The sequence below is a fragment of the Scylla paramamosain genome, chromosome 22 (assembly GCF_035594125.1).
Source record: "Scylla paramamosain isolate STU-SP2022 chromosome 22, ASM3559412v1, whole genome shotgun sequence".
NCBI classification, from domain to species: domain Eukaryota; kingdom Metazoa; phylum Arthropoda; class Malacostraca; order Decapoda; family Portunidae; genus Scylla; species Scylla paramamosain.
This window is the reverse complement of record NC_087172.1, coordinates 4,962,501-4,975,856: the sequence shown is the minus strand read 5'-3', so window position 1 is coordinate 4,975,856 and position 13,356 is coordinate 4,962,501. Positions and strand designations below refer to the sequence as shown.

Here is a 13,356-nt window from a genome sequence, read left to right as displayed (position 1 = left end):
TATATTTTTTGCATTCTCTCTCTCTCTCTCTCTCTCTCTCTCTCTCTCTCTCTCTCTCTCTCTCTCTCTCTCTCTCTCTCTCTCTCTCCTTCCATTACTTATATTTTTCTAGTTATCTATCCTATTTCATCCATTTCCTTCATATCCTACCACACTTCATCCACTATTTATATCATGTTCCTCTTTCTTCCCCTCCTCCTCCCCATCTTCCTTCTCCGATTCTTATCCACTAACCAAACACCTTTAATTTGCACCCATATTTTGCCACACTTCACTCACTCTATCTTATGTTTATCCTCCTCCTCCTCCTCCTCCTCCTCCGATTCCTATCTACTAAGCAAACTATCTTATTCTCTACCCATATTCATATCCTCCCTTTCCCTTCACTCTCCATTCCCAGGGACACTCATGTAGACAGCAATACCTTCTCCTCTTCCTCCTCTACCTCCTCTTCTTTCTCTTACAATCGTTATTCACTAACCAAATAATCTTATTTTCAACCCATATCCTTTCACCTTCTATTCTATCATATATACAGCTCCTCCTCCTCCTCCTCCTCCTCCTCCTCCTCTTCCTCCTCCTCCTCCTCACCTGGCGCGGCAGAATCATGGCGTCACGGAGAACCTGAGTGACGCGGTCAGTCAGGTGGGCGTGGCGTGTTGTGGGCAGCTCTTCAGGGGGCAGCGGCCGGTCTGTGGGGGATGGGGGAAGGGGAGACGAAGAGAAGGTTTAGTGTTTGTTGTTGTTGTTGTTGTTGTTGTTGTTGTTGTTGTTGTTGTTGTTGTTGTTTTTGTTGTTGCTTCAAGGTTCTTTTACTTATTTTTTTATTTTTATTTTTGTTTCCTGTTGCTCTTTTTTTTCTTGTTCCTCTTCCTCCTCCTCCTCCTCCTCCTCCTTCTCCTCCTCTTCCATGTCCTCCTTCTCCTCCTCCTCCTCCTCTTTCTCATTCTCCTCCTCCTCCTCCTCCTCCTCGTCTTCCTCTTCTTGCTTCATTTTAATTCATTCGAGTCAGAAGTTTACAGTAACAACAAAAGAACATCATCATGAATAACAAAAACAACAACAATAACAATAAATATAAGGATGATGATAATAATAATAATAATAATAATAATAATAATAATAATAATAATAATAAGAAGAAGAAGAAGAAGAAGAAGAAGATGAAAATAAAAACATGCACAACAACACATTACTACTACTACTACTACTACTACTACTACTACTACTACTACTACTACTAGTCTCCACATTCCCAGACAAGCTTTAACCTTCCTTAACCAAACAAACAAACTCTAACCACTCACTTTAAATGCCACTGCACATCCAGGCAACAAAGAAACATGCTTGTCTTACCTGTCCTTCCTCCACCCACTCACACACCTGTCCTCTGTCTGATTACACATGTGTCAGCTTTTTCATATCTGTCTTTCCTTCATACGTGATCTTTTATCTATTTATTTTTGAAGCATTTGAAGCATTTGTTCTTTTTTTTATTGACACACACACACACACACACATGTCTTCTTCCATAAACATCAAACCTCTCTCTCTCTCTCTCTCTCTCTCTCTCTCTCTCTCTCTCTCTCTCTCTCTCTCTCTCTCTCTCTCTCTCTCTCTCTCGCCAAATATGCTTCCTCACGAACACTCGTTAGATTCTCACAAACTGAACAACTTTTTAGATCTTTCCCCCTCCCGCCCTCCTGCCTCGACCCCTCGACCTAGTTCATCCTGTCTGACTCGTCCACCTTGATCGGCACTGTTAAAAAAGTTACGCTTGCCTCGTTCATCCTGTCGTGCCTGATTCGGTTGCTCTTATACCCCTCTTCCAGTATAGCTCCGGGCAATACATTGATTCCGTCTTGTTCATCCTATCCATTATATAAACACCCCAGTGGCAATGGTGTAACCTAGTTCGCCAGTACATATTGGCATAGCGTAGTTCATCCTGTGACATAGTTTTAGCCGGTTTAGCCAGTTTATCTAGTCTATCCAGTTGGAGAATTAAATTTAGTTCCATATGTCCTCGGTGTGGTTTATATAACGTAATGTCACTCAACTCCAAGGTCTACGGGGGAAAAAGACGTAGTAGGCACGGTAATGAGCGTTAAATAGCGGTGCGGTGATAGAGGTCTGTCCTCTTCCCCTGTCTGTTCATCTGCAAGAATAACAATACAAATATCCAGACATAGGTGCGTTCAGAATATGGGGATGTATTCTCAAACTTTACGGTGCTATATCTCTTACTTTTAACAGGCTTTAGTGGAAAAGTGGAGATTATTCGGGTTTTCAAGAGTATTTCCATTTTTCTTGTGGTAGTTCAATAAGAATTTTGCAGCACTAATGGGCAAAGATATCATGAAAATCCGATTTATCTTCTGTGTGGCCTTCGAAAACAGTCCTTATGAGAGGCTAAGGGGTTTCAGAATACGACCCCTGATCCCTGCCTTGTCTTGGAGAATGACAATACAAACACCCATCATCAGGTGTGTTCAGGCCAAGGTGTGCGTTCTTAAAGTTTCGTTATCTCATCTCGACTATTCTTAAGTGGCTCTGGGGTTTTCAAGGATATGATTCTGGTGATAATTTAACAAGGATTCTGCATCATCTCCGGACTTATCTTTTTCTGTAGCCTTTGAAAGATCGTCCTTCTGAGAGATTATTGTTATCTCATCTCGACTGTTAAAATGGTCTGGTGTAAGCTATTGGGATTTTTAAGGATGTTCTTATGATTCTGGTGATGGTTCAACAAGGATTCTGCGTCATCACCAGACCTGTCTTTTTCTGTGGCCTTTGAAAAATAGTCCCTCTGCGAGATTATTGTTATCTCATCTCGACTGTGTTTAAGAAGATGCTTTGGTGTAAGCTATTGGGGTTTTTAAGGATGTTCTTATGATTTTGGTAATAGTTTAACAGGGATTCTGCATCACCAATGAGGAAAACCTGTATGAGAATCTAGCCTTATTTATTTTATTTTATTTTATTTTATTTTATTTACTTTATTTATTTATTTATTATTTTGTATTTTTTTATTTATTTATTTATTTATTTTTTTTTTTTTTGTGGCCTTTGAAAATTAGTCCTGAGAGAATAAAGTGTGTAACAATATGAGCCTGTCACCGAGAAGATGGTCAGTTCTTGTATGAATGGAACTTTTGTTAACAAGAGATGACTCAAAGGTGCTTCCTGGGATTAATCAATTCACAAACATCATTCGGTTAATTTTGAAAGTTTATCAAAGCCTACAAAACTGAAAGAGAACATGGAAGCAGGTGCAGTGATCTTATCAAACAGCCAAAACATTTAACAATTTATCTATCTTATTAATTCACGAATGAACAATGACTCACAAATTTACTTATTACAAACGTTATCATATGTAGCTCATCTTTCTTTTTTTTTTCTTTCTTTCTTTTTTCGTTTAATCTGCATAATTTTGATCTCTCTTTCTTTCGCTCTCACAATTATCAACATTCATCCATCTATTTATTTACTTATTTTTTCCTGGTACAAGCAACACTCTGGCAAAACACTTTAAAAGGCGAGTCTCGAGGCGTCACCTGGTAATCCTGTAATTCCACAACTAATCCAGACTCAAGCCCGCCCAGTGTGTGTTCCTTGCCACACTTCTTGTAGGTATTCCAGTACATGCACTCACTCGTGACAGCCTGCTTGTCTCTCTTTGCTGTCTGTGTTACGTTTTGTCTGTCTGTCTACCTAACGTCTGTCTGTTTGTCTACCTTACGTTTGTCTGTGTGTACCTTACGTCTGTCTGTCTCTCCCTGTCTAAGATATCAACATATTTCCGTATTTTTTTTCTTGAGGGTTTGTGAACTTTGTGGTTTGAAACAGGTAATAGTTTTATTTTCATTTTATTGTTATTTTTTTTTTTAGGTGGATCTTGATATCTAAGCGCATTCAGGTTTATGTTTTCAAATGCACACAGTTATTCCATTACACAAGTCTCCAGAAAGTGATCGCCACATTTCATTGAGTCTTTCACTGCGATACAAAATAATCAACAGCACCGGAAGTAATGCATAAAATATTATAGACCTCTACAAGAAAATAGAAGATTAAAGAGAATATATTTTGCAATTTCCACCCAGTTTATAGAGTGGAGGTGGCTGTCGAACAAGTAAAGATGTCTCAGAGTGATAGGTAACTAAGGAAAAATGTACCAAGTAGCAGTCAAAGGGAAATACACATGTAATGCTCTTCATATTCTATTCGAGACCAATGAGAATGGTTTCCACATTTCATTAAGTCTACGGAGAGAGAATTTCACATTTTTTATATAGGCTGCTGAGAAGAATTGCATCATTTCTTCATTAGTACAAGCCCTAGGGAGATTTTTCGCCGTATTTCATTAAGTATACGGAGAATGGATCCCATATTTCACTAAGGGTACTGAAAAGAATTGCAGCATCTCTTAATTAGTCTACGGATTTGTCTCGCCTCGCTTCATTAAATCTACGGGGGACCTTTACCGCATTTCATTAAGTCTATGGAAAATTAATCACACGTTTCATTATGTTTAAGGAGAATGAGTCCCACATTTTATTACAAGTTATATATTGCTGTGTGGCATTAGTGTGGATATGCGTTAAGAAATTGCCATCTGCATAGTTCATCTGTCCTTGTATTAATGGTTTAGCCTTGTTCATCCTGTCCTACTGCTTTATTTTAGTCCATCCCCTTCCAGTGTTTCAGTCTAGTTCATCCTATTCATACTGTTTAGTCTAGTTCATGTATTCCACTTCTTTAGCATAATTGATTTAATTTGCACTGCTTAGCATGGTTCATCTTATTTCATTACCTTAACCTGCTTCATCCTGTTTCACTGTTTTTGCTTAGATCATCCTATCCCACTACTTTTGGCTAGTTCATCCTGTCCCACTGTTTTAGCCTCGTTCATCCTATCCCACTACTTTAGCCTGATTTATCCTATTTTAGCTTCGTTCATCCTATCCCATTATCTTAGCCTAATTCATCCAATCTCAGTGCTTAACTCTAGTTTATCATATTACATCTATATCGTAATACATTCTCTCTCTCTCTCTCTCTCTCTCTCTCTCTCTCTCTCTCTCTCTCTCTCTCTCTCTCTCTCTCTCTCTCTCTCTCTCTCTCTCTCTCTCTCTCTCTCAGGGACACTTACTGAGAATGGACATCTGCAGGGAGTAGGACAGCTTGGCAATGGCGGTGCTGAGAGCAGCGTGGTGTGTGCTGAACAGCCGCCGCTCTGTAACGTGCAATGCTGCGTGCCGTTATGCTGCCATCATGCACTCAACACTTATGACTACCGCTACACCTGCTTGCTGCTACCAATGCATGAGATGCATGCTGGTGGTGGTGGTGGATGGGTAGTAGTGGTGGTGGTGATGGTGGTGATGGTAAGAATAAATGATAATAATGATAATAATAACAATGATAGTAATAATAATAATAATAATGATAATAATAATAATAATAATAATAATAATAATAATAATAATAATAATAATAATAATAATAATAATACAAAGATCAAGAGGAAACAAAGGAAGGAAGAAGAAGAAGAAGAAGAAGAAGAAGAAGAAGAAGAAGAAGAAGAAGAAGAAGAAGAAGAAAAAGAGAGAGAGAGAGAGAGAGAGAGAGAGAGAGAGAGAGAGAGAGAGAGAGAGAGAGAGAGAGAGAGAGAGAGAGAGAGAGAGAGAGAGAGAGAGAGAGAAACAAAGCAATATCAATAACAATACAACAGAAATAATGATAACAACAACAATAATATCAACAAAAACAAAACAAAAATAATAACAACAACGAAAATAATAAAGCAACAACAACAACAATCGAAAAAACAAAAGAGCATCACCCAGCCCACCAGACACCGTTGCCACATCACGAAGACACCTTCATCGCACAGCTGGAATGCATTAACCTAAATAAATCAATAGCAAATTTCTGCCAGGAGGGAGTAAAGGTATGTGCGTTATTATGGCAACAGTGCTGACAGACAGACGGCACTGCCAGTAACACCAACTAACACAGCATAAATCTAACACTAAGTCATGCATATATACTATAAAACAACCATGCGTAAATGTAAATCTTGAAAACTACAGTAATTCCTCTGTGGAAGGTTAGGTATTTATTTATTTATACTGTATCATACGTCAGGCAACTTAGAGGTGTCTTACAAGAAAGGGAAAAAGTATCGTACTCCAGTAAATTCAAAGCATGCTTCCCTAAGGAATAATTTTCCAATTGCTGCAACATTCATTAGCCTGCCATTCACCTGTTTACATTACATCACACACCAGGCAAGCTTTCACGCGTCAAACACAAACAGGATAAAAGTATCGTACAGCGGTAAACAAAAAACATGCTCATCCAACGTTCATTACCTTACTCCTCTGACATTATTTTTTTCTCCACATTTCTCCACTTTACATCATACGCCAGCCAAGCCTTCTGACATCAAACGCAACAGGAAAAAGTGTCGTACTACAATAAGCTCTATAAGTCATGCTCGTTTAGACTTATTGGTTTATTTTCTCGTAATGATTCCTTTCAAGGGGCACAGAGATGACTTGTCGTGTTCCCATGATCTTTTTTTCACCTATGATACAGAAGCGATATTAAACTATCACTGAAATTGGGAAATCACCCTTGAAAATTCCTAATAATTTCCACTACCGCTTATTAGAGATGTAAGAGCTTTGTTAAACCACTAGAATCAGGAAATCCCTTGAAAACCATCAATAACTTCCGTTACAGCCAGTTAGAGATGCAGGATCCTTGTTAAACTATCACTGCAGTCATGAATTCATCCTTGAAAACCCCAATTATCTTCCACAACAGCTACTGTTAGAGATGTATAATCCTTGTTAAACTATCAATAGAATCGTAAAACCACCCTTGAAAACCACAAATGTCTTCCACACCAGCCTGTTAGAGATGTGAGATTCATATCAAACTATCACTGCAATCATGAGTTCACTCTTGAAACCACTAATAACCTCCATTACAACCTGCTACGGATACAAAACCCATATTAAACAATCTCTGCATCATAAAATCACCCTTGAAAACCCACAGTAACTCCCACGACAACCTGTTAAAAGCAATAAAGAAAAGACATCCAGATATTTGAGAACCTGATCCCCCTAACATCTATTTGATTAACTCCAGCGAGGCGGCTCAGAGGCAGTTCTCACGCCACCACCTGGGGAGTCGGCGGAAACAGAGAATTATCGGGCGTACAGTGTTGGCGGCGGAACTCGAAACCTCCCAGCAGGACGGGAAAGGGAAGAGCAAAAAGAGGGAAAGGCAGCTGAGTGAGACGGTACCAAGGTGACGGGAACCATAGCACAGTCAGAGAGAGAGAGAGAGAGAGAGAGAGAGAGAGAGAGAGAGAGAGAGAGAGAGAGAGAGAGAGAGAGAGAGAGAGAGAGAGAGAGAGAGAGAGAGAGAGAGAGAGAGAGAGAGAGAGAGAGAATCAAAGGTCAAAGCTTAAACTATATAAAAAATAACTCAGAGAGGAAAAGATAACAAAAAACGAAAGAGAAGAACAAAGAGGATAAGGGCAAGGACAAGGAGGAGGAAGAGGAGGAGGAGGAGGAGGAGGAGGAGGAGGAGGAGGAGGAGGAGGAGGAGGAGGAGGAGGAGGAAGACAAGAAGTAAGAAGAAGAGGAGGAGGCGTGGGGGGTAGGAAAGAGGGGGATGATGAAGAGGAAGGAAGGAAAATAAGTTGAGGATGAGGGAAAAATGAAGGGAAAAAAGGAAGTGAAGGAGTAAAGGAAGAAAGAGGAAGAGCAGGATGGTAGGTGGAATGAGGATAAGAAGTAGGAAAAAGTGGAAGAAGGAAGCTGGAGGCGGAGGGAGAGGAGGAGGAGGAGGAGGAGGAAGAGGAGGAGGAGGAGGAGGAGGAGGAGGAGGAGGAGGAGGAGGAGGAGGTAGATTACATAGAATTACGAAGGATCACAAAGAGCAATAAAGCTAGTGGTTCTTTCTAGAAAGAAGAAGAAGAAGAAGAAGAAGAAGAAGAAGAAGAAGAAGAAGAAGAAGAAGAAGAAGAAGAAGAAGAAGAAGAAGAAGAAGAAGAAGAAGAAGAAGAAGAAGAAGAAGAAGAAGAAGAAGAAGAAGAAGAAGAAGAAGAAGAAGAAGAAGAAGAAGAAGAAGAAGAAGAAGAAGAAGAAGAAGAAGAAGAAGAAGAAGAAGAAGAAGAAGAAGAAGAAGAAGAAGAAGAAGAAGAAGAAGAAGAAGAAGAAGAAGAAGAAGAAGAAGAAGAAGAAGAAGAAGAAGAAGAAGAAGAAGAAGAAGAAGAAGAAGAAGAAGAAGAAGAAGAAGAAGAAGAAGAAGAAGAAGAAGAAGAAGAAGAAGAAGAAGAAGAAGAAGAAGAAGAAGAAGAAGAAGAAGAAGAAGAAGAAGAAGAAGAAGAAGAAGAAGAAGAAGAAGAAGAAGAAGAAGAAGAAGAAGAAGAAGAAGAAGAAGAAGAAGAAGAAGAAGAAGAAGAAGAAGAAGAAGAAGAAGAAGAAGAAGAAGAAGAAGAAGAAGAAGAGGAGGAGGAGGAAACGAAGAAAAGAAAGACAATGATAAAAAAACACAAGAAAAGGACAGAGAGAGAGAGAGAGAGAGAGAGAGAGAGAGAGAGAGAGAGAGAGAGAGAGAGAGAGAGAGAGAGAGAGAGAGAGAGAGAGAGAGAAACAAAGTATAAGAAAAATCAAAGGAAGAGGGTGAGAAAGACAAGAGAAGAGATGAGAGGTGAAAAAATGGAGAGAGTGGAAAAGAGAACAGGAGGAGGAGGAGGAGGAGGAGGAGGAGGAGGAGGAGGAGGAGGAGGAGGAGGAGGAAAGCGCGCAAGGCCACACACCTCATCACCGCCACAATTAGACAGACAAAACACTCCACCCACGACACTTCTCCGCCCAACGCCCTGACACGCCCACGCCCACCCCTAATCTCTCTCTCTCTCTCTCTCTCTCTCTCTCTCTCTCTCTCTCTCTCTCTCTCTCTCTCTCTCTCTCTCTCTCTCTCTCACCATGGCAGTAGCAATAGTAGTTAAGGAGCAGTTCCCATTTGGCCTGCTCAGATATCCTGCTTATATCCTCGGGGGCAGCTTGCAAGGGAAGGAATGAAGAGTTTACTTATCTACCTGCTTACTAGACACGCTTACCAATCCATCCACCACTTAATTACTAGCCTAACCTAACGTAACCTCTTAATTACTCACTTTCAAGCAATATTGACAAAGTGATAAGCGCAGTAGTGTAGAAAAAGCGAGTTAATGTTGATAAAATTGCCAAAAAAACACAAGGAATTTATGACTTCACTCCATATTTGTCTCGTGTCTACTTAATTGCTCACTAATTTACTGTCGATGCTGAGGAGATGATTAATGATGTTGTGTATGAAAAGTTGATGAATGTTGGTAACGTTGGGAAAAAAAAACAAAAAAACAAAGGGAATTCACGTCCATATTTGTCTAATACTTACTTAATTGCTTACTAACTTACTGTCGATACTGACCAAGTGATAAAATGATGTAGTGTATAAGGAAGCAGGTAAGTGTAGTAGTATATGAAAAAAAAAAAGTACTCGTGAATATTGATAAGGTTGAAAAGAAAAAGAAAAGCACAAAGAATTCACGTCATAAGTTCATATTCGTGCACTACTTACTAACTTACTGTCGGTACTGACTAGATTATTAGCACGGTACTGTATATAAAAAATGGATAAATGTTGATCATCTTAAACCAACAATAAAAAAAAGGGAATCTACGCCTTGAGTCCATATTTTTCCACCACTTACATAATTACTTACGCGCTTAATGGTGATACTGACGAAGTGATAAATGATGCATAAAACGTGGGTGTAAAATGTGGTCTTGATAAACTTGAAAAAGAAAAAGAATACCACAGGGATTTAACAAACTGACTCCATATTTGTCCAGGTATCAATTACGGTCAATACCAAGTGATAAATGATAACGTGTAAAAGATTAACGTAAGATTGAATTGGTTATGCCTTTTTTTTTCATTCCTTTTTGGGAGACGCAATTACCAGGCTTTTTTTTTTTCCTTTTTCTTTGGCTGAATTTGTCTTTGGCCTTGGTCTTCCTCTTTGGTACATGAAAAAAAATAATAATAAGGGAGAAGACTAAAGGGAAGTGATAGTGTACATAAGATAATGAAATATATCTTACGCAAGAGAGGAGAGGGAAATGAAGTGATAAATTCGGAAACATTTATAAAGGATGATGAGATATTGTTTAAATAGGATAATAGAAAGAGACTTAAGTAATAAATGTTGTGAAATATGTATGAAAATAACAAAATACTGGCTACAGTGAGAAATGCAACAAGATTAAACAAAATATTGGTGACGTAACGGAGGAGAAGGAAGGGAAGTGACAGATACCGTAAAATTTATATAAGGCAACGGAATATTTCTTACTTAAGAGAGGTTAGGAAACTGAACTGATAACCGTAGAAAAAAATAAAAAAAGATGATGAAATTATGTTTAAAAAAGAGAAGAGACTTAAGCAATAACTGTTGAAAAAAATGTATATAAAAATTAACGAAATACAAGTTAAATGAGAAAAGGAGACGTGACTCAAGTGATAAATACAAAAAATAAAAAAAAATCACTTGTATATGAACGGTGAAAGGAAGTGATGTAATAAACAGTGGAAATATTAGGTGTAAAAACGTGAGGAAATATTGATAAGGTGAAAGGAAATAGTGGAACGACTTTTTTAGTTTGATACAATTGTCTGATGCAAGTTTTAGGTGTAATATCGAGACAAAGCTGGCAACTTGGCTACTTATTCATTCTTATCCAACTTTACTTACCATATCAAACTTTATTTCTATTTCATTTACCTAATTTTACTCACTTATTCAATCTAGCCAAACTATTTTACTGAACCAACCCCAATTAACTTTACTCAACCTAATATTTTTAGTTTATTTATTTAACTTTACTTATTTAGCCCAATTAATCAAACTTTACTCATCCAGTCCTAATTAGCCTTAGATATCGAACCAAACTTTATTTTTTTTATTTTATCTGTTTTTCTTGCCTATTCAATCCAGCCAAACTTTATTTACTTACGCAATTCAAATTAACTCTACTTCATCAACCAAGCATTTTTACTTTATTTATTGACCTCACCCAATGAAACCAAACATTATTTATCCAATGCAAATTAACTTTATTTATCCAACGCAACTTTCTTTTTACTCTATTTACCTTCAATTATATATCTAACTCAACAAAATGCTATTCACTTACCCAATTCAATTTCACTTCTCCAAACAAACTTTACTTTTTATCTTATTTACTCATTTACATTACCAAGTCAACCATTGCTTATTTATCTAGTCTAAATTTACTTTACTTACTCAAACACTATTTACTTAACCAAATTAACTTACACTTACATAACGCAACTTCACATTATTTCATTCACCAACCAAAATATACTTGACTTATCTACCAAGCCACGTTATTTTTCTTACCCAGATTGATTTAACCTTACTTTCCTTCACCAGTCAACTTAATCTTAACCAAACCCTGATGACTGTTATGCAAGAGTTAAGTCCTACCATCTCTTGACTTCACCTCACCTAACCTAACGTAATATAACCTAACCTAACCTCACCTCACCTAACCTAACCTAACGTAATATAACTTAACCTAACCTAACTTCACCTCACCTAACCTAAGCTAAAGTAATATAACCTAACCTAACCTCACCTCACCTAACCTAACCTAACGTAATATAACCTAACCTAACCTAACCTCACCTCACCTAACCTAACGTAATATAACCTAACCTAACCTAACCTCATCTTACCTAACCTAACCTAACCTAACCTAACCTAACGTAATATAACCTAACCTAACCTAACCTCATCTTACCTAACCTAACCTAACGTAATATAACCTAACCTAACCTAACCTAACCTAACCTCACCTTACCTAACCTTACCTAACGTAATATAACCTAACCTACCCAGTCACGTTAGTTTCCTTATTTAAACCAATTTAACCTTATGTACTTTCCTTAACCAGATTTGTGTGCAAGTGTTATGCCCCACCATCTCCAGACTTCACCCAACTTAACCTAACCTAATCTACCCAGCCACGTTATTTCTCTTACTCAAACCAATTTAACCTTACTTATCGAAACCTTGATGACTGTTATGCAAGTTTTCAGTCCTACCATCTCTTGACTTCACCCGATCTAACCTAACCTGACCTAACCTAAGTGACACGGTAATTTTTCAGTCAACCCTCATTTCCACCTTAACCTGACTTACCCAGCCCACCTTACGCTAACCTTGAGTCTTATGCAAGTTCTCAGTTCAACCATCTCTTGACCTCACCCAACCCAACGCAAGCTAACCTAACCCAAGTGACACGGTAAGTTTCATTCACCCACCATGCCTAGCTATACTTAACATACCAAACCCACCTTAGGCTAACCTTGGTGACTCTTGGGTAAGCCGTAAGATGCATGGAAAGCTGAATATGAGTTAGACCTTGAAAGATTTTGAAAGTTGTGAAGAGAGAAGTGAGAGAAACGAGAAAAGTCGAGAGAGAGAGAGAGAGAGAGAGAGAGAGAGAGAGAGAGAGAGAGAGAGAGAGAGAGAGAGAGAGAGAGAGAGAGAGAGAGAGAGAGAGAGAGAGAGAGAGAGAGAGAGAGATAGAAATTGCATCATGTAGCTAATTTTCTTCCAGTAATTGGTCTCATTTCCAGACATTCCAGGTTACCTCTCTCTCTCCCCCTCCTTCTTCTCCTCTTCCTTCCATTCACCCTCATCATTCCCCTCCATTCCATCTCCAACTCTTTTCTATCCCTTCCCAATCTCTCCTCCTTTCTCTCTCTTCATCCATCTCCTCTCTCTCTTCCCTATTTCTATATTCCTTTCTTTTCCACCTCGTTCTCCATTCTCTTCACTCTCCTTTCCTTCTCCCTCTCTCTCCCTCCCTGCATTTCTTTCTCCCTATTTTCTCTCTCCTCCCTCCTTCTCCTCCCATTAACTGTTTCCCTTCTTTGTTTCTCCCTTCTTTTTTCTTTTCCCTTATTTTCTCTTTCCATGTTCTTTCATCATTTTCTCTCTTTGTCAATATTCCCACGTATTTCCCTTGATCATTCCTAATTTTCCATCTTTCCTCACTTATATTTCCTCTTCTATCCCCCTTACCCCTCTACCCTCCCTTTATTCCCCCATCCCCCATTACCCCCCACATGCCACTCCCCTTCCTGGCCTTTAAAAACGAGCACAGCCTTACCATTTCACAACTACTCCCCTCTCCCCCTTCCTCCAGCACGCCCTTCACGCTTCACCCACCCAATGCTCCCCAA

General features: G+C 38.7%; 1 protein-coding gene across 1 annotated transcript in view; it reads right to left on the bottom strand.

The window, feature by feature from the left end:
* The window catches only part of LOC135111899 (uncharacterized), a 108,866-nt gene that overhangs the window by 36,607 nt on the left and 58,903 nt on the right, over positions 1 to 13,356 (bottom strand). The window contains exons 4-5 of the mRNA XM_064025595.1: positions 5,159 to 5,242; positions 592 to 692 (exon numbers count right to left, since the gene is read on the bottom strand). Of these exons, the coding sequence (XP_063881665.1) occupies positions 592 to 692; positions 5,159 to 5,242 (185 nt within the window). The remainder of the gene's footprint in view (positions 1 to 591; positions 693 to 5,158; positions 5,243 to 13,356) is intronic.